Raw genomic sequence first — 27335 nt, 5'->3', positions numbered from 1 at the left:
AAATCATTGACAATATATCTTAGGAAAATGAGGGTTAATATGAAGCAGAAGTAAGATAACACTGGACAGATTGTAGTATCCTTCTTGAACTTTCATGCCTTATCTCCTAATTGATATTATTCAAAATACCCCATAATGTTGTATGGCTTTGGCACCATGTCCTCACTCCTCATACCCCATCTATACCCCACTGGTATATATGATGGTGCCATAATGTCCACACAGTAACATGTGGGCTTTTAACTAAATTGGAGATGAATGATTTTGACATTTAAGCCACCCCCATCCCTTCAATATTCTTAGTTATGGTTACTTTGGTGAGAATAGATTATTATAATTAGTTGGAGCATCTATCTTTTCTTGAACATCCAACAAATGATAAATTAATAGAGCTTTTTTTATTAGTAATGGGTTGTCTGTGAGTTAGGTTACATTGAATGGCAATCAATCATTATCCTAAGTCTTATCCACATTCTAAGCAACTCCTCCATCCATGATTATGCTTTATTATGAAATTTGCATGACTGTTAGCGTTCATGGAATTCTCTATCTAGCCATTGGTTTAAATAGAAAAAGGCATATGTCAAATATGCAAATAAAAGTTGGGGTGCTACAACAATATTGAATTGGTGGTGACATGTGAATGTTTATGAATACCATAGTTTTATATTTGACATGTACGGGTCCCATGGTTCTGCACCCGAGTCTCAATTATTTATATTATATTTTTATACTTTGATTTCATTTATTTATATCATTATCCAATGACTTAGATTTCAACACAAACACCTAATAGTCAAGACAACGAGTTCAATTAATATTATTTCAATACATTAATATTCTCTTAAAAATAGCAATAGATTTGTAACAACTACAAAAATCCCTACCTCAAAAACAAGTTACAACCTCCATGTACTAGGTGCCATTCACGTTTACATCCAAACCCTAATTAATAACCGATAATTAATAGAAGATTGGAGAATGGACTAGGTTCTCCTTTTTTTTTCTTTTTTTTTTTAATAATTAATTTCTTCTTTGTCTTTTTGAAAATGCTTTTGTGTCTAGCACAAAATGATTCCATTTGGCGAACTTTTGTTTATTATAGTAAGTGATGTCCATTGAAAGATACAAAATTTGCTTTCAATATAGTCAGCCTTTCCTTTAGTTTCTTTGATGCTTATATTTTAAATTAGTTAGTGTGGAATCCGTTTCCTCTGCCTTTCTGTCTGGTCAACTTTTATCTTGAGAAATAGGGGTCCAGAGAAGGGGACTCGTCTGGTTGAGGTCTGATTGGCCCAAAACTGAATCCCAAGGTTGGGCCCATACGACGTAAGAATTGGTTTGGGCCTCAGGTTGATTTTGGGTGTCGTCCTTAGATTGGGCTTTGCCTTTGGGCCAAGTTCAAGATGGCCCGTTTGAGGATGGGGAACAAGGCTGTACGGACACTGGATAAGGCGACGACATGAAAGGAGTGGATTGGTGTTTTGAGGAGGATAACAGAGGTAGGATAGGGGGTAGAGAGAAGAAGAATCAAGTGATAATGGGTTCCATTTCGGTATCATGGGTCTGTTCAAGTAGAGCAGTTCCATCAGCATCTCTGAGCTTACTCGCAGGCTCCAAAAGAAGAAGCCTTGCATCCCTGAATATGAGGAACAACCCAACTTCCTGCCCTGCTTCACTGCTCCTTCACTCCCACTGTTTCTCTCTCTTTTCCTTCCTCTTTTTCTGGTAATCCATTTTTCTCCTCTTTTGTCATTCATGAAGTTCCTAATTGCTGCCTGATCATGTTTGTTTGATTGTTTTGGTTCTTTCTTTTGGTACCATGTTCAAACTCATATGTCGGTGATTTTAGGTGATTTGGGCTGAAATGAATCTGTTTCTTTATTAATTGATTTATTTTTAATCTGTTGTTGAATTTCGTAGATTACTAAAAGGTTGGGGTGTTATTTTCCTACTCGAAGTTCAGGTTGTGTGCTTGAAAATATTTTCAGATTTGTGGCAATTGGCATTTGGGAATGTAGGTTCAGGAATAAAAAATTATCGTTGCTTTTGCAGCAAAAGACTATGGGTGCTTTCTTGAAAACAATTCCACTTCTTTTTTTTTTTTTTCTGAGTATGATGGAAAGTGGCTAGTTTTCATTTTTGAAATTGACATTTCAAGGGATTTGGATGGGCATTTAACATCCAATTGCTTGGGCACATTTTGTTATTTAGAATCCATTTCATAGGGAGAAAAATCTACCTCTATAGTCAATAGTGGTGTGAAAGGACTTGAACCCTTGTTAAACTTTGTACTAATACTAGAATTTTAGACTTGTCTGTTGCCCTTGTCATTGCTTAGCCATCTGTGGGAAGGGCTTGCTCTCAAATTCAACTCACAAATTGCAGGTTTATCTTTGGGGTTGGACTTGAACTCTAGCGTTGGGGTAAGAAAAGAGAGAGGCCATGGCCTGGTGGTGAGAGCTGGGAAGGCTGCTCTTTGTCAAACTAAGAGAAATAGATCTCGAAAATCTCTGGCCCGGACGCATGGCTTCCGCAGGCGAATGAGAACCACCAGTGGAAGAGCAGTATTGAAGCGTCGACGTGCCAAGGGAAGGAAGGTCCTCTGCACAAAATCCAACCCCAGCAGTGGAAAACGTGCCTAACCAGTCACCTTTTTGGACAAATTTCTGTAGGTAAATGTGGCAATTCAATGATGTAACTTCTACTGGTTGGTTCATGAGTAGTTTGATCAAGTTTCAGGCTTATGCCTAACAAACAGTGCCCCGTCTATTGTTTCATTTGAGAAATATTTTTTTTGCTGCATCATTCTCTGTCTTGGTTATCTTCTACTATTCTATTTCTATGTGATTGTTGCTGGTAGTTTTATTTTCTTTCTTTTTTTTCCCCTTATTTTAGGGGTAAGCTTTATTGCTTCTAGTTTCACTTAGGGTTTCCCACTGGACCAGGTGAAGAAGTTGCTAGCTCTAGTGAGCCTTTTTTTTCTTGTAAGTGGCTTACAAACTAATAGTTTGGTTATTTATCAATGGATACTTGATATGTGTAACTGTGTTGTACGCCTATACAATACTAATTTTTATATACAGTGTAATATGGAATTATTCTAAAAACATGTCAATTCATAATATTAGAAGAATGTTAACATTTGAATCATGGAACTAAATGGGTTCTTTTAAAATATTATCAGATTATTAGATATTGAGGGTATTAGTTTGTGTATACTTACTACTCTCTGTTAAGCCAAGACTTGTAAGATTTGGTCCCTCTTGGTTTCTCTTTAGGAAGTTCCTTGTTACTGTAGCCCCTTGAGATATTTTCTTTTTGTAATTGACTAATTTCTCTGCCCTACTGAAAAGTAATGGCCTCCTCTAACCGCTCTCACTTTGTCTCCATGCCATGTCTCCACCTCCGACTCTCTCTTGACATGCTGCTGTAATTACTCCTGTAATGTAGCATGTGATCAAACAATTCCGCTGGACTGGTGGAGTTCATGTGAATATATGCTATTCCTAAGCTCTAAATTTGATTTCCCAATGAATGCCCATTGTTACATGGAGGTGGAATTTCCAAGTCTTTTTTCTTCCTGTGAATTATGTAAATCCACATATACACCATGTGAAAGCTTCCCTGTGGATCTAGAAGTTCTTTTGGAATTATATGCTATTCCAGTCGTTGTCCTGTTGATGCAAGAAAAAAGGTGGTTTGATTGTTGGTATGATACTGCTTTGCAGGACCTATTCCCATGTTAGAAATTTGGCCATGCCTAAACCTCTAATTATGGATATTGTGTCTTGCCTGTGTGTTTGCTTTTAAGAGATAGCATAGCCTGTTCAAGAGACTTAAACTACTGCATTTTTGTTTGAAAACAACAAGAAAGAAAAAACCTACTTAACATAGTGGTTGAACACTTGGGGGACCGGGAAAGGAAGGCTAATTCACAGTCATTGGACCAGGTGTCTTGGTCAGTTCCTGGTTTATATCTTGCAACTAATGCATAGGGTGCATATTACATTGTTATTTACTAATTTGTTATTACTTATTCATTTTTGAGCAATTTAATAGTTAGTAATATTAAAACATCAGATACAAATTTGTACCTAGTAAACCCCTTGTAATGGAAGTTCTTATATCAAAAGATACAAACATGAAAGAAAGGAAATAATCAACTGCTGAGTTTGGTGTTTGTTTTCTTCTTCTTCTTCTTTGTCTTCTTTTTGACATAACATAATGGTATTCTGCAAGATTATCAACATTAAATTAACTATGACAATTTTTTTTTTCCAGAATGATAAGGCATTTCAAAATTTTACTGAATCAGAAACATTACAACATAACAACATAGCACAACATGGAAATCTCTTCACTTCAAGTATTTGGTCGAAATTTGAATTTTATTTCTTGTCTTTCCCCTTTTTGTAGTAATTATATCTTTTTTGCCAAAAATAACTATGTTTCATGTTTCTAGTCATTTTCTTGTTGCCTACTCAATATCGGAAAACCCTAGATGGGTGAGGTTACACTACTTCAATGGGCTTGGCACCCAATTTCTAGCTTCTTTGTGTTAGTGGCATGCTTGATCACCCTTTTCCCCATGGAATGCAAATTTACATGTGGTCCATGCAAACTTACATGCGGTACCTTTTCAGTTATATTTCTAGTCAATGGCTTGAACAATTCATTTTTAACCTATATTTCAGGTGATTTTTTTTTCAGTTATATTTCTAGTCAATGGCTTTAACAATTAATTTTTAACCTATATTTCAGGTGAATTTTTTATTATTATTATTGGTTTTCGCTGTTCATTTATCTTGTCTGAGTTGTGTAAGTCTTTTCCTTTTTGTGCCAAATGATCAAGTGGTCAAGCACACATGAACACCCGAATAAAACAAACCTCCATCCGCTTCTGAGATTTATTGGCAGGTACATCAGGTATGTGAAAAGTAGGTCGTTTAGGAATGAAAATTTTATAGTGTATATGAGCAATTTAGGGATTCATATACATTTTGATTCTAGCCTCTTGAAGCCCATACCTGTTTCTTCTAGTCAATCATTCAACACCCTGTTGCATTTACATTGCATCCATTTAGTGTGATAGTCCTTGGTGAAGATGCCGCTCCCACCCATGTAGAACTGGAATACATGCCCACTGGTACAAATTGCAAATGAGGCTAGTTAGCCAGCATAACAGCCTCCGTTAGTGTTGGCAGGTACATCTTCATAGACGTAAGTTGCACAGAAAGGTGCTTTCTTGGTGTTGCAGGTGCCATTACAGGAGTAGCACTGCACAGGCCTTTGTTTTCTACCATGAAGCCTTCCTTGGCATCATCTTTTTGAGTCCTCATGTAGCTAACATCAGCCCATCTCTCACCTCATGAATTCTAGATTATCCAAGACCTAGAGCTTGTCCACATGTAATAACAGCATGGTTCAGGTGAGTTACACAAGTTGAGTTAGTGGAAGATTATTATTCTAGGCTACTGCTGTTAGACTGAAATTGGTTGATTGGTAAGTTTTTAACAGTGCCCACCTTGTTATTTGGAGGCACGCCTCTCATCCATTGCTTCAGATGTCATCTGTTACTACATCTGCTGCAAGCTTGTGGAAATACAAATATGGGCAAGTTCAAATGCTTAAGCTATAAATTAAATGTGATAAGATTTTAGTATTTGCTAGAGTTCACGTTTGGTTTGGATCAAATTAGTTGGAGTTTATAGTTATAGCACTTAGGACAGTGCTTTCAGAAGCCCTTAAATGGCTCCTTTCTCACAATCATACTTACCAAACCAAGAAATCATGGTGGTTGTTGAAGTGACGTTGCAGGCGAAAAGAAAAGCCAAGCAGTTCCATTAATGGAGTTCAAGATTGCAGGTAGATTGAGACTGCAATGCAGTCTCATCTACTCCAAGAAAAGAGTAGGAAATCGTATTTTATACCTATACCAAAGAAGATTCACCCACGTTGCTACTGTTAAGCGGTGGGATAGGAGGCTTGCATAGCAAAGCCACAGAGGCCTGTGGTGGTTTTAACACCTCTTTCCATCCTTGTGTATCCATTCTTGCCCCAGTCAGTGCCCCATGAATTCTTGACTAACCAATGCTTTTTACCATCAGCGCTCCTTCCATACCCAACTGTTGTTACTCCAAAGTCCAGATCGTTTCCAGACTCTCAAGTGAAGATGCCAATTTCATAAAATTGGAAGGCAGATCCCCCAGCATCAATAGCAACAGAAACTGGCTGGTGGGCGACCGCCTTCAGCAGTGCCTTCTCGCTGAATTCAGGCATGTTTTCATAATCATTGATCCTGGCTGCTCTGGAGGATTCTTTTTTCTTGTTGCAATATCCTTCAACTCCCTTATATAGGTACCTTGCTTCTGCGTTAAGGCCTCTGTTCTGAATAATGAATTTAAAGGCATCATCCATGCAACCACCCTCACAGCCTATGTTACTGCCAAAAATGTCACAGTCTACGAGTTCTTGCTCTGAGAGAGAAATCGACTTGCTGGTTTGGAGCTTGGCAATCCCCTCCATGGCTGCCACTGCAGAAAATGCCCAGCAACCTCCTATATATATATATATATATATGCATAATATATATAAGTAAATTTTTTCAAAAGCCCGTGACAAAAGCTAGTTAGAGAAGGATGGTAAAGGAAAAGGTAAGTAATGATGAGATGCATAAGTTAGTAGCCTAGCAGTGGCTGACCACATTGGAGTTGATTCTTAATATGGGTGACAGTTCTTTTCTTTCTCCAGTCCATGGTAGATGGAATTCTGGTGACATTCTGGTGCCTGAATGATGTTGTTTCCGATCGAAGTCCTAGAGTTGGGGGGAATTTTGAATGTATTATCAGAGGCTCTGAATTCTTCATGGGTCATGTCAGCAAGTGCATTGACACCTAGCTTGTTAGGCATATTCCCTGCAGTGTCGAAAGTTTGGATAAAGTCCACATTGTCCTTGAACATTAAAACGCCTCTCCTCCTCCGCATCATCCTTGTAATTGCGACTGTAACGAGCCATCCATTGCTCATGCCTCTCATACATGGAAGCTTCATGCAGTGGGCGGGAGGTGGCTTCAGAAGCCCAACTCCCCATGCAGCAGCCCAGGTGACCGGGGCTACTATCAACAATTTCTTTAAAAATCATCAAGCTCAAGCATATGGATGCTTATTAAATAATGATATCAATAGAAATATTGATATATATATAAATTATAAATTTTGTAAATTATTAATTATATTTAAATAATTTTGTACCACTTTTGAATACAAAAGAATATTTGTCAATAATATAATCCACGCTAATAATTTAACTTTGAAACTAAATACTAAATATTGATACGAGGATGAAAAAAAAGTTATTTAATTGAAGTTGAATACTTGACAACATATTATATTTATAAAATATACTAAAATTTGTTAAAAGAATTATCAAATTGATTAACTATATTAAAAAATTATTTTTAATTATTATAATTAGTATGTTTTAAATATTATATATGTAGTGTCATGAAAACAAATAACTTTGTATTAAGATTAAAATTACTAAAATTCTTATTAATTAACTTATACTCGTTCAGGATAACTTTCTATTTTTTATTTTGACATGACATTAAAACCAAAACCTAAATTACAATTTTCAAAGGGTCATATTCGTACTATTAAAGTTTTATTAAACATGAATGAACTTCTTATACAAATCATAGAGCTTGAAACATAACTTATACACATTTAACAATAAAAATTAGAAAACAAATTTTTGTTCATAAAAAGAACATAGTATTTTGATGTGATATCTTTTATTTTATTTTTTTACCTTTTTTATGACTATTTTTAAAAAATAATTATATAAATATAAAAAATGATTAAAAATAAAGTATTATATATAAAAGTCATTTTTAAAATACATTTTAAAAAATAGAAAGTAAATTAAGAACATTTGAAGTTTCAACATATTTTTGTTATACAAAACATTAAAGAATGGTCTTAACTTCTATATTAATCTCTCTCTCTCTCTCTCTCTCTCTCTCTCTCTCTCTCTCTCTCTCTCTCTCTCTCTCTCTCTCTCTCTCTCTCTCTCTCTCTCTCTCTCTCTCTCTATATATATATATATAGCTTCTTTTTTTTTTTGAAGTTTAAAATTTCTTTGTCCTATTAGCTAATTTTATTCAAAAAACCCATAACTAAAAAATACTTTAATATGAAAGTTAAGAATATTGTTTCTCAAAAAGAATTATCAAATTGATTGACTATATTAGAAAATTATTTTCAAATATTATAATTAGTATGTTTTAAATAGTATATATGTAGTGTCATGCAAACAAATAACTTTATATTAAGATTAAAATTACTAAAATTCTTATTAATTAACTTATACTAGTTTAGGATAACTTTCTATTTTTTATTTTGAGAGGACATTGAAACCAAAACCTAAATTACAATTTTCAAAGGATCATATTCGTACTATAGAAGTTTTATTAAACATGAATGAACTTCTTATACAAATCATAAAGCTTTTATAAGAAACATAACTTACACACATTTGACAATCAAAAATTAGAAAACAAAATTTTGTTCATAAAAAGAACATAGTATTTTGATGTGATATCTTTTATTTTATTTTTTTACCTTTTTGATGACTATTTTAAAAAAATAATTATATAAATATAAAAAATGATTAAAAATAAAGTATTATATATAAAAGTCATTTTTAAAATACATTTTAAAAAATAGAAAGTAAATTAAGAGCACATTGGAGAACGGTTTTCAAAAATTATGTTTTATAACTATTTTCTTAACTTCCATTTTTGTTATATAAAACATCATAAAATGGTTTTCAAAAATTATTTTTTATAACTATTTTCTTAACTTCCATATTAATCTCTCTCTCTCTCTCTCTCTCTCTCTATATATATATATATAGCTTCTTTTCTTCTTTTTTTTTTAAGTTTAAAATTTCTTTGTCCTATTAGCTAATTTTATTCAAAAAACCCATAACTAAAAAAAAAAACTTTAATATGAAGTTAAGAATATTATTTCTCAAAGAAGTTTTGTTTTGGCTTATACAAAAAAATAAAAATGAAAATTATATTCAATAAAATTTTTACAATATCAATATTATCATTTAAACTAATGACTTTGATTTCAACTTTTACTCCTTAGTTAAAAGTGAAAAATAAAAGCTATCCCATATGGGATATAAAATGACTTCTAAAATTTGTTTACAAAAGATGGTATCGTTGAATAGACCACAATATTTAAACTTGAACTGAAATTTTTCAGAGCTTGGTTAGAGTAGATTTGCAAATGAAAAGAAAGGTGATAAGTAATTTCATTAATGAATATATATTTGTCCTATTAGCTAATTTTATTCAAAAAACTTACAACTAAAAATACTTTTAGTATGAAAGTTAAGAATATTACTTATCAAAGAAGCTCTGTTTTGGCTTATACAAAAAGTTTATATATACATAAAATTTGTACGATATGAATATTGTCATTTGAACTAATGACTTTGGTTTCCCCTTTGATTTTGTTAAAAATAAAAAATAAAAGCTATCCCATATGGGCTACAAAATGACTATTAAAGCTCGTTTACAAAAGATGAGATCCTTCAATAAACCTTATAAAATTTAAACTTGAACTGAAAATTTTCTGAGCTTGGTTGGAGTAGACTTGCAGATGAAAAGAAAGGTGATAAGCAGTTTCATTAATGAAGTTGAGGAATGCATATACAAACCACAACAGTATACAGCCATATATATTTCACACAACCAAGAACAAGTAACAGAGCAGATGCATTCTTGCAAGCAAGGAGAAATAGATGAGAGTGAGGGGGAACCCAAAATGATGATTCACCCATATCCTAATTAAGCAGTCGGATATGATGCTTCCATGGCAATCCCACAAAGACCTTCATCAGCACCAATGTCCCTTTCCATCCATATGTATCCATCCTCGCCCCATCCCGTGCCCCACGAATTCTTAACCAACCAGTATTTGGTACCATCATCGGTTTTCCCATATCCAACTGCAGTAACACCATGGTCCAGCTCAGTTCCACACTGTCCTGTGAACACCCCACTCGAGTAAAACTGGAAGTCGGAGCCACCAGCATCAATGGCAACAGAAACAGGATGCTGGGCCACGGCCTTGAGCAGTGCTGCCTCGCTGTTGGCAGGCACATCTTCATAGTTCTTGATCTTGGCCGCACTGGAGGCTGCCTTTTCCTTGTTGCATGTTGCATCTACTCCCTTGTAAGGGTAGTTTGCTTCAGTTGTGAGGCCTCCGTTGCCTATGATAAATTCAAATGCGCTGTCCATGAGACCACCCCCACACCCCTGATCTTCACCGCTTGTGTCGCAGTCTACTAGTTCTTGCTCAGACAATGAGATTAGCTTCCCGGTTTTGAGCTGGGTTACCCCTTCCATAGCTGCCACTGCAGAAAATGCCCAGCAACACCCTTTTTTTCGGGGGAGAAGGACAAGTTAGCTAGGAAACAAAGTAAATATACCATTTTACATGAGAAGAAACAAGGAGGATAGTTGGGCCTTACCACATTGGCCTTGGTCCTTAATGGGAGTAACAGCCCCTTTCTTCCTCCAGTCCATGCTAGATGGCACGGCTGCTACATTTTCGTACCTAAATGAAGTAATTTCTGATGACCTTGGACGGGAAGACATCTTGTATCCATTGCGAGAGGCCTTGAATTCTTCATTTGTTTGGTCTGCAAATTCGTTTATGCTCAGCTTGTAACGTCGATTCCCAGCACTGTTGACGGATTCTATGTACTCCACATTTTCCTTGAATATCTTGAAACGCCTTTCCTTCTCTGCAATGTCCTTGTATGTGCGCCCATAAAGACCCATCCAGTCCTCATGCCTCTCAGACATAGAAACTTCGTGCAATGTTCGGGACAAGGCTTGAGAAGCCCAAATCCCCATAATTAGCAATGTGATACAGATGATTTTACTTTCTAATGCCATGGTTTAGCAAGTGAAGAAAAATCTTGTAATGATGATGTTCTGAATATGATTCTATAAATCCTTCAGAGGCGTAGGTATATATAGAAAATGCAGTTGCTTCCCGGACACACCCTTCTGTCAAACAGCATTCTTACCATGACATGAATTATGCAAATGGAGACAGACCCAATTCCCCAGTTTGTCCGGTAAGATGTCTATGATCTAGACAACCAAGTCTGGTTCCGTACGCCGCTCTGTTGCGCTAGAGTTCACTTCTGTATTATCTCATGGTTACATTATTCTATTAACCTCTGTTTGCAAACATTTTGGAACTTGATAAAATAATAATGAACTTAAATTTGAAGGTCCTATTGTCCTGTGTGATTGTGTTATACGCTTGGTTTTGTTTTCATCTAGTGCGAGCTGCAAACTTGGAAGTGAGAACCATCCAAAACCCAATTTTGTAGTCAGTTAACTGGCCGTACCTTGCTGGGCACGGCAGACGTGACTGATTGTGAAAACAATTCATGCCATCGTGTCTACGTAAAATGAGATCACTTGAGTCTGATGGTCTGACAGTACACCTGAAATTAACTTATTGGCTTGAAACTGGTGAAGTGGAAGGGTTGGTTCCATCTTCCAGACAGAAATGTATTTTTAAAGATTACAATGTCAGATATAAATTTTCAAGTTTTAATATTTATATCACAATTTCATTTATTTGTACCATAGTAATTTAATCTCACTTATTTTTACCCTCAAGGTTCAGATTTAGATCCCATTTATTTATATTTAAATTTCATCAAACATAATCAGCAGTCCAAATTTGGATTTCGTCGATGCTGCTACAGTACCTTAGCGTCTTTCATAGGATTTGTTCATCTTAGTGTCTGGGTTTCTCAAACCATGTCTCCAGCACTGCAAGAGGCAACCGTGCGGAGAGACACGAGCATGGAAGAAACCAACCAGGTGACAATAAGGAAGAATTTTGGAAGGCAGTAGCCAAGAATGCTGGTTGATATGGCGTCCAATAACCATGATCCATGATTTAACCTGCTGAGATATAAATTAGCACCTTCTTAGCCACGAGATAACTTAAATGCAGGGACATCATCCATGACTCATAATTTCAGGAAAAGGGTACAAAATGCAAATCAAATTTACTTACAGAGAACAATATAATCATGTTTTGAAGTTTGCATATTCAGAATACATAAATACATCTTAAATTCTGCACATTTCATGGTTTCCCTTTCTGCACTCGGGGGAACCGCAACTGCACCATATTTACTGGATTGAAGGGAAAAACTCGAGGAACAAACATACAACACCAAGTATTTCACGGAATTTGAAACACAGAGCAGGGGAACCAGGCTTCCCCATTTATCAGTTGATAAAAACCAAATGGGTTATGTCTTCAAATATCCCCTTGAATCAATTTCACATGCTGGATACATGAGGCAGAACAAATCTATCTGAGATTCTGAGAATCCCACGATATTTTCATTTTTTGGAATCACTACAAGATGTGCTAAACATCTCAAAATGGACCTGACATGAAGCAAGATCAGGTGTCATGTGTAATTTAACCAGCTTGCTAATATTGTTTGTGCTTCCATAGATTCACTGTGCCTCTATAACATTTGTGGTCGTTTGTCTGCCTATCAAATCTGCCAGAGCTCTTATTAATGATTTTGGGTCAAAAATTATACCCATGTCGGGATCACATATTGAATCCACAGTTATCTGCAAGAATCAAACCACATTAGTACCTCAATAGGCATAAATAAGGATAGCAGTAGTTGCATAACAAGCATGAAAAGTTACAGGACTCCTCCCGAGCTGCCTTCAGAGTTCAAATTGTTAAGATGCTGACTTAACAAGGCCACTCTGATGGCACCAACAATACCATTTCAAAAAGGGTGTCAACCAATAATTTAGCCTCATGAAGGAACTTTTCTTTCTGCAGGTTATTGACAGCAAGGGAAACCAATCATGTCCATGAAATTGAAGAAAAGCTGAAGCCAACAAGTTAGGATTGTCGCATTCCATCAATTGATTGAACAAAAAGGCTTAAGTAAATTTTGAATAGAACAAATAAAGAGGCTTAAGTAAAGCAAATCTTGAATAAAACAGCTATTGCAACTTCAATCTTTCTCATAAACACAATCATACCTATATTTTTCAAGACCATTTTAAATTCAAAGTTGAAGTATGGAATTTATAAATACTGTCTCTACAACAACTGCAGATCTTTTGTTTGATGCTAAATCAGATACTCTAAATGAAAGTGGAAGGCATACGCACCACATGAAAGATTCCTTGTGAAGCCAAGCATTGAACATCTACAGGAATTTGACCATCTTTGGGCACTAGAAGAGTATTGATATACTGACTTGGCTGCAAAGAGAGAATGGCTTCCAGTAAATGAGATGTTTCCCTTTTTATCTTTGTGGGTACACTAGGGTAACCTTTTAATGTTAAGATTACATATCATAGCATGAAGGTACATTAAAAAAAACCCCCCAATGATCCAGAAGAAAGTAATTGCATACATATTTTTCTTTTTCATAAACTTTTGGTGGAAATATCAAGATTTACAAGAGATGTTTGTTTCTTAAAAGCAACTTCAATAGTAGACTCTCAATCAGAAAAAGAAAAAATAAACAAAGAAAATGAATACATAGAACAAAATTGAAAAGGAAAAACAAGTAAAAAAGGGAATACATTCAAGAAAAACCCAAAGACAGTGTATCTGAATCATGGTCGAAATTTCATTAAGCAAACTAACACAAGCACAAGAACCCTTTTTTTTTGTTTTTTGGCTTTAGCTGAATAAACTACTAAACACCTTCTAGTAAAATTCCATGTGATATATGAGTTTAAATTCGAACTTCTTACATATCCAAGAAAGGTAATTCAGGATAGAAAACATAAAAACGACAGCAACAGCAATAAAGGTAATTCTGGATAGAAAACCTTTACTTACACAGTGAAGTAAAGGTTGTTAGCATCTTATTAGCTTGAAGGTATATGTCATAAATATACCTATTTTGGATACTAATTATATAATAACATGACCAATTAACATCAAAATTCATGAGATTTTTGTGCAACATATACATATTCAAAAAGAAAAATAAAAAATTTGCGAAAATTGTTATATTATTCTGGGTAAAACTCATGAGGTTATTGAACGATGCATATTAAAATACAAAAAAGAAAGGAAGAGAGAGAGAGAGAGGATGCCAAAATCAATATTTCCTTCCAGTTTTACCCCTAAGATTATACCATCTAAAAAAAATTTTAAAAAAATTGAAAATAGAAGCCAATATCATTGTTCCGGCAACCATATAGACAGCCCTGACAAACATTCCACAGAAAAAAAATGCAGGGAAAGAACAGTAGATATGCATATAGTTAATTGAACATCAAGTCCGGGTGTAAGCAGCAGATAGCTAATATTGTAAATTACACTAACAAATACATCAGGCAAGGTCAGTGATTAACATCATGGCATGGTTGATTTTCACCACATTCTTACACAAGAAGCTCGTTAGTGCAAGGAGATGGTGCTCAAGTTGTTCAAGAAGAGCAATCCAACTTGATTAAGTAACATGCATGAGATATCAGTATAGACTGACAAGAGGGAAGCCAAAACCTTATTAATGCATTCAAACAATGTTAAAATTGCTGAAAAGTAGTCCAAATAAATCATGAACTTCTAGAAGAAATCAGTGTTCTATGGAATTCATCCTAACATAGACTATATCTGCTAAATCCAGCACTGCAGTTTATAATAGTGCATACGCTTGACTATTAAAAGATAAATCCAATACAAATACCGTCCCTATTTATAATAGCACTCAGTTCCTTGAGGCAAGATCACTGCATGAGTTTTGAAACGATTCACCTTAATAATTAAGTGCATCAACAGATCTGTTGATCAGGTCTTATGACAACCAATTCTTGACATGTGAAATCTCATCTGTAACTGAATCTATTTACTTACAGGGTTCTTAAGACGATTCTGAGGATCTCCATAAGTTCGATTTAGAGCATCTGTAATGGCAGATACAAATCTAGAAGCAGAGAAGCCACTAGTTTCTCGATCATGTGTACCATTCAACAGAAGTACCTAATATTAAAAAAAAAAAAATCAATTCAACATAATATTGTTAAACCCTGCATAATAATAACCATATTAGGTGTCAAGACTACATCCCTGAGCAAACTAGAAGATATCCATACATCCAAAGAATTTCACTGGCACCTAGTAGGGATGCAAACTCCAAATCTTGGACATAGCACATAAATGAGGTAGTAAGACAACTTCTTAATAGCCTATATCATATTCATACGCATGCTTAATCGCTTCAGTTTAAACAAGAAAAAGAAACACAGAGAGAGAGAGAGTACCTTCAAACAAGAGCTTGAAGAGATAATCTCCCCTATGCCAAGTAATACCTATAATGGGACATGATCAATAAGAAGATAGAAGTAGACAAATTTCCCATGTTTCTAATAGAGAAATTTCTGCTGAATGATATATTGTCCTAAACGATAAACAAGAAAAAGAACCATAAGTCATTGCAAGAGAGATGGATTGAGGAAATGGGTTCTAGTCAGCACAAAACAAGAGGATTTAACTAAATCAAACGGCAACAAAATTAATTAAATCAAATTATAAAATCACCATGCAACAAAGTTAGAGACAAATTCATCATGTTCCGACAGCTTCACAAAATGAAATAACAAAATAAAGTGCCCATGAATGGTCTAGGATGTTACCAGTGATGGGCAAATGGAAGTAAAGAGGGAGCCCATAGCATAAACAATGCAATCTACATTGCTTAACTGGTCCAGCACAGCTGGGTTTGCTGTGGGGAACACCTGTACAATAAAAGTAAAGAAATTACGAAAAGTTTGAAGATATGAACCATAGACATGCACATTTCACATGGTATAAAAATATGCCAATATTGAATATGTGTAAATAATATTTTTCGCCATACTGCAATAGAATAAAAAGTCCATTACCCGTTATTAATCCCACCAAAGGAGGGACCTAGGAGGACACAGTTGGATATGGTCCTATCCTCTGGCACTTTTGCAAGAAGTGGCCACTCTCAAGACTCAAGCCTGCACATTTGCGCTTGGCATCCAGAGATGTTTACCACCACACCAGAAAAATGGAATTTAATTCCAAAAGAAGAAAAATGACCACTAATGAAAATAGTAAAAACTGAAATCTTGCAATTGCGTATAACTACTAATGTCTCCAAAGGTAGGTAAAAAAATTTGGGTCAAAGGAGGTTGAACTCAAAAAAAAAAAAAAAGAACAAAACTAACAGACAAACAAACAAAAACAAAATACTGAACTTTCTAAAGGACAAAGTCAAAATAAATGAAATCACAAAATTACAGAGTTTCATTAAAATATATAACCACAGTTTTGGGGCTTGCATAAATATGTCCAATAATCACTGTAAAATTTTCAAGAATCAACAATTAGTATCATTGGTAAGGTTTATTACTGCAGTGTATATCAGAACAACTTGCATAGAGATTAGTTTGGGGGTTTATTGTGGATTGGTTTAAGAGTTTAGAAATTTGGAAAAGAGATTGGTTTGATAGTTCAATATATTAATTCCGCCAAAACCACAAAGAACAGTTAATAATCATAAATGAAAAGTAGAGAAAGAAAATAATCAAAGAGAGATTTAGAGATCACCCCTTGACAGTTCAATATGTGAATTCGGCCCAAACCGCAAAGAACAGTTCACAATCACTCATGAAAAGTGGAGAAAGAAAACAATTAAGAGGGCCGAGAAATCAACATTGAGAGAGAGAGAGAGTGATTTCTTCCGGATCTTTCATTAACTCCAAAAGTGGTGCAACCATGCTTTTAAAGGAGAGCTTAAAGCTATAAATTTCCAATGAATCCTTCACTAACTCTAAAAGATATAACTATTTCCGTTAAATCAAATAAATCTCAATCATCGAATAAAGCCTAAATGTAAAAAAGCCATTGGTAATTTACTGCTATAGTAGCAATGAAGAGAAACACAACCAAGACTTAAAATTTGGAACTTTAAATAAATAAGCAGTAACAAATATAGGACTCAAAATAAAGGAACTGAATCTGCCTAGCATGTGGCCATCAAGTCTAGTTTTAGCAAAGAAGCTATTTTTTCTCTAACCAATCCATGGTCTAGTATTATCTATATGCTCTTTGAAGACTTTTCTATATTGATTAAACTTATGAAAAAAGAAAAATCCAACAATATTCTATTCCTATACGCATATAAGAAGACCTGGAAAGATTTCTATTTCAGATGAAGAGAACTACACCTGATCTTAAACTGTCAGGCCATCTAACCCCTTATATGAACCTCAATGATTGATTAAAAGAAACTATACTTAGTTCCATAGATATGCTTATTTAGTTCCATAGATATACCTGGAAAGTGAGCACTTGGTATGTTCAATCACAAAAATTGCTTTTGATACATGTATGCAATTCATTGGAAGAAAATTGAAATATCCCTTGCAAATAAAAGAAGTATGAATCATATTATTACACACCAATGACAAAAACCTTTTTCAATCTCAGGTCCAAATGGTAATTAACATCAGTCGTCACATTGGATAAGATGAATATCATAGACAGAACTGCTTGTATAGCAGAATAATAGCATATGCCAAATAAAGATATTGGAATAAAATGCAACAATAATATCATCTCTTGTATAACATACGAAGAACCAAGAACCGTATAAAACATCATTCACCTCATGCAACAAATTTCTTCCTTCACTTGACATATAGAACACCCGCTTTATTGCTGAAGGTAGAGGTCGAACTGAAGAGATTTCCTATTCATAAATCCAAAACTCAAATAAATAAGAAAATATTGTATAATGTAAATGTGACAGCAATGCACTTGAATTCAAGGATTGCATATGAAAAATAATCCCCTAAAACAAATCCATAATTTGGGAGTTTAACATCTTGAATTTGGATTTCCACAAAATTACTTACATCTCAAAAGAAAATATGATTTTTAACCCAAAAGTTAAGGAAATTGAAGTAATCCTATAACTAGTTATTCTCAATTCAAATCAAGAAGAATTCATATCCCCTCCAGATAACTACATAATTGCCAACATGCAACCACCATCTTTTTCACACTGTCACCTCAGACATCATAGTTGTTGTGACTATCAATGGAGAAGGGTTTTTTTTTTTTGGTGTCCAACAATGGATATTGAATCCAAAAACATGAAAATCAACATCCAAAAAATAATGCTTTTGAAGAATAAGGTCATAGTGATCAGATTGAGTACTTGAAACGTTCTATTTCATACTTATTATAGTCATTGTACGACAGTTACACAGCAGACAGGAGAAGCTTTAAGGGCAATGTTGGGAGCCTTTTTCAAAAGCAGTCAAAAGAAATCCAGAGGGAGGATTGAGCCAGGTCATCTTGGAAAGGGTTCTGCTCCAATGACATCAGTTGACAAGAGAAGGCCAAGGAGATTCTTGGGACAGAACAAACATCTTAGACTAAATGAGTCCATTAATGCATCCCGGTAAGAAAAACAAGAATATGGAAGACAAAATGGCGTAGTTTGAGACAGAAAATGATTTAACAAGAAACCAGCAGGGAACATATGCTTCCCCATTATGATGAGGATACATTTGTACCTTGTTTATTGGTTGCATGGATCCACTTGTTGGATGAGATATCTCATTCTGACCACGTATAATAGATCCATCCTAATTGTAAATTTCAAAAAAGAAATAAACATAAATGTAATGATGGAAAAACTCCCAAATCACATGACAGATAAGTATAATGCAACATTTTCTTGAAAACTATATGGTATCATTGGTTGAGTTAAAGATGAGCAAAGATAATGTTAAGTATAGGATCGAAGAGTTTTCATGATTAGTGTCATCACTATTATCCTTATCATCTTAACAAGTAACAAGATGAAAAAAGAGATTTAGGGACACAATATGATGTAACCAATTGTAAATGCAATCCATATTCAAAATAAGCCAATGAAAATAAGGCCAAGACTAACAGTTCAGAGGATTAATTGTAGACATGGAACTACTGTATGTGCCTTTTAGGGAAAAAAACATTAGGTTCAGAATGATTAAAAAAGTCCACTTTTTGGTTAGAAGAAACTTATTCATTATAGTCTTTCAAAGTTATTATTATCATTATCGTTACTATTATTAATGTTATCATCATCATCGTTGTCGTCATAGTCATCATCATCATCATCATCATCATCATCATCATTATTATTATCATTTTCTTTAAGCTAGAAAATGGTATCCTAACACAGTTAAGAAATGAACAGAAAATCAGTAAAACATTGAGATCTGACCTACAACCTATAAATTATTAGCTATTAACATGATCTGATCCCATGTAAATCACAGTTAACATTTTGCCTCTGGAAAGATTTGATTACTGCTTAGATCACTTTTGTTAAAGCAAACTCAATGGTTCAAATGCTAAAGCCTACTTCAAGAGGTTTTTACTATTTTTCAAAGAACAGGTTTCTCCCATTATCTAATTTACCAATACCCAACCTATAAATTATTGACTGGTGAGGACATTCAATCTACTTGTTCCCTTAGCATGACTGTCTTGCTACTTCTTCAGTATTTAGTACAAAAATGACTTGGAAAAGATGTAGATATGAATTTGAAATCCAATCCATTAATCTATATTTACAGTGGTTACACTATCCTAGTTATATCTTTACACCAATTGTTGAATCACCAATTTTCCTAAAAGTTTACAAGCTTATAGGATTTGGGCTCAATATGCATATAATGCTCCTTAACACCCTCCCTCATGTGCGACCTTATACCCACACATGGGGAGATACCATGGAATTGGTAAAGGAGAGGTGGCTCAAACCCATGACCTCCTGTCAAACCAGACTCTAATACCATGATGAATTACCAAATTTCCTAAAAGTTTACACTTGTAGAAGTTGGGTTCAATATGCATATCATGCTCCCTAATACTAATGAATGTACTAACAAGACAATGGGTAAAATAAGGGGAGGGAAGCCTCCTAAATGTTATACAAAACACACACACATATATATATGGAGAGAGAGAGAGAGATCATGTCCAACTGCAGTAAAAAACTAAAACAGTCTGCTATATCACCATGTAATTCTCATTCAAGAGCTCAAGACAAAGTTCCCCTGTCATAAGAAATGAAAATATCTCTATGACAAGGTAGTATTTGGAAAAAGACATTAATTCCTTGAACAAAAATGAATATATCTCCAAGGCTCCTGCCGAGTAACTCTCCCAACTAATAAAATTGACAGACCAACTTCCACAAAATGTGGCTACAAGCCTCTCCCACTCCATTTAAGACTACCATTCAAAACTAACAATTTTATTAGACAATTATCTCAGAGCCAGCAGGTGTTGAAACTAAAAAGAAAAAAAGGAAAAGAAGTACTCCTTGCACAAGTGTTGTTATGGTTTCCACAAGTTACCCTAAACATTCCTTTTCTTTATTTTTCACAAGTGTTACTTTCAGTTCAAAATCTCCTCTCACCATTTCCATAAGATTTTTCCTCATTGTCATGCATTTGAAACATGTTTCTAAATGTTTCAGTTTTCAGAAAGATTGAACTTAATAATCATAATGCAAAACTTTAAAGCATGGTAAGGGTCCTTGAGTTGGACAAAACAAAAAAGATAAAACCTAGTTCAAAACATTCAGAGCATTTGAATCTATCAAAAAAACAAAAAAAAACGTTCAGAGCATTTGAGTATGAAACATGTTTCCTTGAATTTTAAAACATGTTCCAAAACATTTCAGTTCTTGAAAGGAGTGAAATGAATAATTCAAATAAGTTACCTTTTTTCTATTTTGATACATAGAGATGTATTTGACAAAATATATGTACAAACACCACATCTCATGAACTATCAACCACGTTCTCAATGGTAATAACAATAAATGGACCATAAATATATCATTTGCAAATTGATACTGATGACAAGGTATGTATGCAACCTGTGACACATAAAAACTAGATCAATTAAACTGATAACCATACCCACAATTCACATCCCAGTGTAAACCTGTCATTGGTGGAAATTACTGGAAGGATAAGACTTTCTGTGGGAAGATCTGAAACACGTGAAAACAAAAATATTGCAGCATCTAAAGAGTCAAAGAATATGCGAGCTCCTGCAAAGAAAAAATTCCCAATGCTGCGAACATGAGGAGAGTCAGTTAAGTCATAACTATAACCCAATCTTGATGATAAGGAATGAGAATATAACAACAATGCATTAGAAATCTGGCTTGACCAAGGAGGAAATAAGAAGCGAGCATAGCATCAAAAGTTAGTGAAATAAGTAATCACAAAGTAAAAATATTGTTCAAGGTGTGTTTTATATGAGAATGACTCCTGGAAGACATTTGTGCATATGAAAGTGGAAAAGCTGATTGCAAGTGTTTTCTGAGAATCCAAAATAATCTGATTCTCAAAGTTTTCCTATGTCAGTCACAACATAAAAAATAATAAGTACAAAGATTAAGACACTAATCGATTTTCCAAAGGTGAATAGGTAAGCTAAATACCAAACATTTTTTATTCATTTATTGTGACAGGAAGAGTTCCTTCATGTTTGGGCTAAAGAATTTCAACACATCAAGAACTTCATGGCAAAGGTTCCCAAATGGTTTCCTAAGTTTGATAAAAACTAAAATCTCTCCATTGCTGATGTGAGTTTCTGTCCAACTTCTTACAGTTCAGCTCTCCTTCAAAATAGAAGAATTATTTTCCACATTAATGACTTACAAAAAAAAAGGATATGATCCAGATGAATCAATTAATATCGTTACTGGGCATGTTATAGCAAGATTCCTTTTTTTGGGGTAGGTTGGTGGGGGCGCTGGGGGGATAGGCAAGCAAAACATATTAAAGGGGCAAACATTAGCTCCCACAGGGACAATGGCCACAAACAAGGCCAAAAGCTAACAAGTATTTATGAATGCTACAAAACAACAAATGCAAAAACCAAAATAGTGGTTCCTGCCCTGTCAGCCAATCTGAAACCGTCTCATCATGAGCCATTGAACCAATGGCATATAAATTCCAATTGATCTTTATTTTTTTTTTTATTATTGATAGATAAAAAAGTAAAATATATTAAAAAAAGGCCACCAAAAGAGCGACCCACAGTATACAATTGACCTTTATGTACTCTACCATTCACCAAAATTCCAAAAATACTATTTTCATCATAAATAAAAGCTCTGGTCTGATCCAACTAAAAAGACAAAGTACCTGCCATTACTGAAACAAAATGATTCCTTAGACCGTCGAAGAATCTGTATATGTAAAAGGTATAACATATAAATTGCATAAGAAGCAGTGGTTCAAAAAATTTAAAAAAAAAAAAAAAAGCAATTAAAAATTTGGATTAGAACAACATAATGAGACACAAAAAGGCAGATAAGACAAGGAGGTGTGGGTTGATATGTTGTGGGATTGATACCAATTGTAGCCCAAAGTTGCAATAAGATGCAACATACATTGACAATATGAAGCTCTGCTGAACATATAACAAAAGCAAGTTTTCACGAATCATTATTACTTACAATCCAACACCATTACAGGATTAGCATACCTGATTCTGAAAGTAAGCTAAAAAAGATCGAATTGTTTCCCTGTAGGGCTTTGATACCCCTTCCCAAAGAGCATGCTCTCCTTCCACAATCTGATACCTGTCATATCCTCAATGGATCATACTATTACTCAATAAACCCCATCAAAGTAGATACCTATCACATAAAAGAGGAAATTCAAAGTAACCCAATAACTTCATTAGTAGAATTAAATAATATGTCAAATATGATAAATAATAAACCATATCAATACCAAAACTTGACTGACAAAACCTACAATTTTCAAGGTTGAATTTTGTTTTTATCCTAGTTGTACATGGATTTGGGGTTGAGAGCAAGGAGGTGCTTCTTGTTAATGTAGTTAATGTTGCCAGACAATGTTACAGCACATAATACGAAGTAATAAAGAAGAATTACTGTAGAAATATTGTTCTTGTACCATTCTAATTTGGCTGCTTGTGCATCAAGAGGCAAGCGATGACCAAGCAATTTGCGCACAGCAAGAGCCTCTGAAGTACTTTGGTCAGACAATCTCAAACATCTTGATCGTATGTCTCCAACTGCTGGGCCACCTAAAACATATCCAACCAGTTATTTTCTCTCATCTTGAGGAAACAGATCCATTCTATAGCATGAAAGGGGCAAAAAGAAAGAAGGAACAAACAAGACTTTGATAAAAGACAAAGGACTTGATATTCCAAGGAAAATGGTACCAAAAACCTAATTATAAAAGGCGAATCCAGTAACAAACTAACAAAATTGACTTGGAAATGGCATTTTCTCATCAAGCAAATATAAGTTGAATATTTACTAGGAACACCATGCATTTAGCTTATTCCAGAGATGCTGATGAAAGAATCAATGTCCTTTCAAAGAGTGGGTATCAAGATAAAATTGCACTGGGATGCTGTGACCCTGAAATTACCCCAACTTTTGGTTCCATGTTTTCGCCACAACACATCCACACCCCCCACATTTGTGTTCAGTTTCTAGTAATTACAGATATTTCATAATGCCAAAAAAAAAAAAAAAAGGAAGAAGAAGAAAAAACAATAAAGAAATGAAATCATATACTGATGAAACTTACCAAGCACACGAACGATCTCAGCAGTACTCCCTCCATCATCAGAAACAGGGAGAACATGTGCAACACAAGTTGTTAATTTTTTAAGCTCTTCCACAACACCATTAAAGGCAGTGCCACCTGGAGAAGTTCAAGGTACTGGATAAATCTTTTCACTATTAATAATAGTTGTTCACAACAAACCATTAATTTGATTGGCAACCAAGTTTCTTTTTTCTTCTAGATGGATAACAATGACAATAAAGAGCACAAAAAGGGCACAGCTCAATTACACACAGATATGCATGAGCATAACAGACACAGAAAAGATCAGCTACATCAGATCATGTAAAGAAAAAAGTAGAAGATCAGCTACGGTATAAAGCATCCAAATAAATTATCCAAAAAAATCCAAAAATGATGATAAATAGAAAGCCAATGAAATAAAGATCTAAGAATAAGGAGCTTTAGTTCATCCATTAGGAGCTCCCTTGATGGGGGAAAGCCTTTTAAAGTTTATTCAAGGAAGAAAGGGAAGACCTAAGTAAACTTTAAGTAGGATTAATATTAATTAGAATTGAATAGGGATTGGTATTTGTTGGAGTCTAATTAGGATTAGCTAGTTGAGTTATAATATAATTAGAATTTGAGTCATGATAGGTTATTAGAGTCCTAGTAGAATTGGTTATTAGAGTCCTAGTAGAATAGGTTATTAGAGTCCTAGTAGACTTTGGATTTCTTAGAGAAGCCTATAAATAGGCTAATCAATGTAAATCAAAGGAATGAATTTTGATGAATAATATTATACTTTCTTTTATTGCAAGGTTGCAATCCTCAATGGTGAGACTCCATTGATTTTCTTCTAGGTGAGACTCCTAGAAGGCCTTCGTGAGACTCTAAGGTTTTCCATCTCTTCTTCATTGTTTCTTCTTTCTCTCTATTTCTTATCTTATAATTTTCTCTATCATAAAGTTTATTCCTTGTTCCTCTCCTTACACCCTAAAAATAAAACCCTAGCCCACCTACCCTTGAGTGTAGGCAACCATCCTAGAGTTGTCCTACATCATCCCTTCCTTCAAACATCTTGTATTCATCACATTCAACAAAATCCACTAACTTACACATTGGAACCACTCTCCTCATCTTCTTCTCAGCAAAAGCTTCATGCAACTGCTAAACATCTCCACTCCAGAACTTGGCATCACTGATCAGACCCAAACAGAAAGAACAGCATCAACCAAAATCCTATCACCACTGGGCAATGCCACAATAAGTGGTCCACTGTCTTCTTTTCCATTGTACACAAATCAAGGAATTTTGTTAATGTTCTATCTCTAGCCAAATAATTATAATAGTTGTGACAAGCTCCCAAGCAACATTTCCCTTTCATGCCCTTCAAAGCTCCTTCAACCTGCTCTTAAACAAAACTCAAAACACCTTCCCAATCAAGGTCCACCCATCAACACAAATAGATTCAAGCTCTAATCCATCCAGTGAAAGCTCCTACCAACAAACTACAAGCTCAAGTGCTGAAAGAAGGGGAAATCCTTGCACAGATATCCTCCTATTTAACCTATCATACTTATCAATTGCTATACTCTGCACATGATTATAACTCCTATTCCAATTGCCAGCCTGTGAAATATTTGATGTTTCTATTACTTACCACAGGCCACAAGGCTCTTGCTTTCTGTCTCCAGCTAGAACCCTTAAACTTTAAACTCTCTCTTTTCTGCACCCCACAACTATTCAAGAGGGGTAAGCTTTAAACTCGCTCACCCTCTCCTAAAGAAAAGCTCCCTTCTTTCTCCTACACATCTTGTTTTGTGTAGGCAGAAAAGTTGAAGCTGCTGAAGTCTAGTCAAAAGAATAAAGAAGAGTTTGGTACCAAGTACCTTTTAGTTCAAAGAGCAACCTATGTTTGCATCATTACTGTACACTATGATGTTTCCCTGACATGGAATTGCAACAGAAGAAGAAAAAAATTCAATAACAAGCAATTCTAAGCCCAAACAATTTTTTCCAAATAGACATGTTTAACGTCCTATCATGGAAACCAGGTCATCTAATCTAGAATTTCTAACAAGGGTCTAATTCTGACGTAGTGGTGCCCTCTACAACTCATGCCTTTAGTTGCATGAGTTGTGTGCGTGTGTGTGTGTTTATATAGGCACGGCAGAGTCACAACTATTGTCAATGTTACTACCTAAATTCCAATGGAAAGCATTGAATCATCACCTAAACTAATGAAAAAAAGGAAATAAAAAAGTCATAATACAATGGGTGATCTTTTGTAATTTATACAAGGGAAAAAATTAAAACAAAAAGAACCACTAGTACTCCTCTTTTCTTGAAGAAGAAAGAAGTTTCTACCAGTAAGAAAATTCAATTTTAAATCTCTTACAGTGGAAGAAGAAGTACATTTGGGCATGGAGGAGTACACATGCATAATGAAGAAGTCCCAACTAAAAATACCTGATAAATTTTAGGTCATATATATATATATTTTTTTATATATAACAATTACTCACAATTAACAACCTAATCAGGCAAGAGGAATACAATGACATTTGCAAGCCAAAGAGGAACCAAAAATTGGAAAGAAGGATAATACGAAAGTTCTCAATCAATTCTTAACATAATCAAACATTTCTACAGCAACAAGGATATGAATAAACAAACAAACAAACAAAAATCGGAGGTTAACCAACATTTTGGTCTTCGTAGAAAAAAGAGACCCTCTTTTCATACATTTTCTGCCATTGTTCAGCGGGAAACAAACTGAGCATGAAAAGGAGAGAGGAAGACTGACCTGAGAAGACGAGCAAGGAAGGCTGGGAAGTTGATGGGTCAGGAATAGGGTTAGGGTTAGAAAAGGAGTAGGAATGGGGATGATCGGCAGCCATGGTGAGAGACCTTGGTGCAGAGTGAAAACGGGAGGGAGAAATTGGAAAGTGGAATGGTAGAGCCTTTGAAAACGGGGGACCCAACCCAAGGTCCGCCATGTTCCTTCGATTCCCCCGCGACCCAATCTCCACCGCATTTCCCCACGCTTTTATTTTTATGGTAACCCTTTATATTTTAATCCTAAACACCATTTCTTCCTCTGTTGATGGATTCAAAAATTATAAATTTGGTTTTTTGCAAATTTATATTTGATATTAGAATTTGCCTCTTAGCTTCTGCTCATTGAAAATGTGTTCATAAATAAAGGAAACAAACTCAAATGTCCTACACCATCTCCATCCTTCAATTATTTGGGTATTTTTAGATTTAATTTTTCTCGGGAAAAAAAAACACATTTTTCTCTGAAACTAACGGCTGAAAATATCCGGACTAATTTAATAAGAATAGACAAAGAAACACTTGGACTTCATTTCTCTCACTTGGAAAAGCAACTCACATCAACCTAACCATAATCCAACCCTGAATCCTGATCTCAAAAGGCTCAAACTAAATGGAAGGAGGTGGAGTAGCCCCTCCTTTTGAAAACATTACCGTTTTTGGAATGCTTTTGGAATTCTTTACAACTAAATATTTTAGTGATGATAAAGCTTATAGAAAGGGGGCATCATCATTGAAATGTTATGAGTCACAAAGTGAGAGGGGGACACA

The 27335-nt window shown here is 34.8% G+C and overlaps 3 protein-coding genes and 1 pseudogene across 5 annotated transcripts; 1 reads left to right on the top strand and 3 right to left on the bottom strand.

Moving 5' to 3' along the window:
• The first annotated feature begins 1462 nt into the window (after window positions 1-1462).
• On the top strand, window positions 1463-3041 carry LOC117923150 (50S ribosomal protein L34, chloroplastic). The gene is made up of 2 exons (XM_034841390.1): window positions 1463-1728; window positions 2342-3041. Exons 1-2 carry the CDS (start codon window positions 1463-1465, stop codon window positions 2643-2645), a joined length of 570 nt encoding a protein of 189 aa, XP_034697281.1. The 3' UTR covers window positions 2646-3041.
• A 2926-nt stretch (window positions 3042-5967) lies between these two features.
• LOC117923644 lies at window positions 5968-7093 on the bottom strand (annotated as a pseudogene).
• A 2579-nt stretch (window positions 7094-9672) lies between these two features.
• LOC117923643 (senescence-specific cysteine protease SAG39-like) lies at window positions 9673-11651 on the bottom strand. The gene is made up of 2 exons (XM_034842037.1): window positions 10553-11651; window positions 9673-10459 (listed from the first exon to the last, which is right to left on the bottom strand). Exons 1-2 carry the CDS (start codon window positions 10980-10982, stop codon window positions 9867-9869), a joined length of 1023 nt encoding a protein of 340 aa, XP_034697928.1. The 5' UTR covers window positions 10983-11651; the 3' UTR covers window positions 9673-9866.
• Window positions 11652-12088: 437 nt separating this feature from the next.
• On the bottom strand, window positions 12089-27278 carry LOC117923641 (uncharacterized protein YNL011C). Of its 3 annotated transcripts, none has more exons than XM_034842034.1 (13): window positions 26533-27267; window positions 23745-23861; window positions 23097-23229; window positions 22660-22756; window positions 22317-22360; window positions 21078-21234; window positions 18672-18743; window positions 17756-17839; window positions 15753-15854; window positions 15381-15428; window positions 14974-15099; window positions 13269-13361; window positions 12089-12707 (listed from the first exon to the last, which is right to left on the bottom strand). In XM_034842034.1, exons 1-13 carry the CDS (start codon window positions 26723-26725, stop codon window positions 12585-12587), a joined length of 1389 nt encoding a protein of 462 aa, XP_034697925.1. In that variant the 5' UTR covers window positions 26726-27267; the 3' UTR covers window positions 12089-12584. The 3 variants fall into 3 exon arrangements, with proteins under 3 accessions (XP_034697925.1, XP_034697927.1, XP_034697926.1); XM_034842036.1 differs by lacking the exon at window positions 26533-27267 and adding an exon at window positions 24842-25570; XM_034842035.1 differs by lacking the exon at window positions 18672-18743 and having other exon boundaries at window positions 26533-27278.
• Window positions 27279-27335: the final 57 nt, after the last annotated feature.

Source organism: Vitis riparia, chromosome 10 (genome assembly GCF_004353265.1).
Source record: "Vitis riparia cultivar Riparia Gloire de Montpellier isolate 1030 chromosome 10, EGFV_Vit.rip_1.0, whole genome shotgun sequence".
Taxonomy (NCBI): Eukaryota; Viridiplantae; Streptophyta; class Magnoliopsida; order Vitales; family Vitaceae; genus Vitis; species Vitis riparia.
Note: the sequence above shows the minus strand (reverse complement) of the source record. Positions and strands in the feature narration are given on the sequence as shown.

Coding starts and splice junctions, on each gene's coding strand:
- LOC117923643 (XM_034842037.1), bottom strand. CDS start 10,982: ATGGCATTAGAAAGTAAAATCATCTGTATCACATTGCTAATTATGGGG. Junction 10,460..10,552: donor TAAGGACCAAGGCCAATGTG/GTAAGGCCCAAC, acceptor CCCGAAAAAAAG/GGTGTTGCTGGGCATTTTCT.
- LOC117923150 (XM_034841390.1), top strand. CDS start 1,463: ATGAAAGGAGTGGATTGGTGTTTTGAGGAGGATAACAGAGGTAGGATA. Junction 1,729..2,341: donor TTTTCCTTCCTCTTTTTCTG/GTAATCCATTTT, acceptor GTCATTGCTTAG/CCATCTGTGGGAAGGGCTTG.
- LOC117923641 (XM_034842034.1), bottom strand. CDS start 26,725: ATGGCGGACCTTGGGTTGGGTCCCCCGTTTTCAAAGGCTCTACCATTC. Junction 23,230..23,744: donor TGAGATCGTTCGTGTGCTTG/GTAAGTTTCATC, acceptor GATATGTTTTAG/GTGGCCCAGCAGTTGGAGAC. Junction 12,708..13,268: donor CACAAGGAATCTTTCATGTG/GTGCGTATGCCT, acceptor TGATTCTTGCAG/ATAACTGTGGATTCAATATG.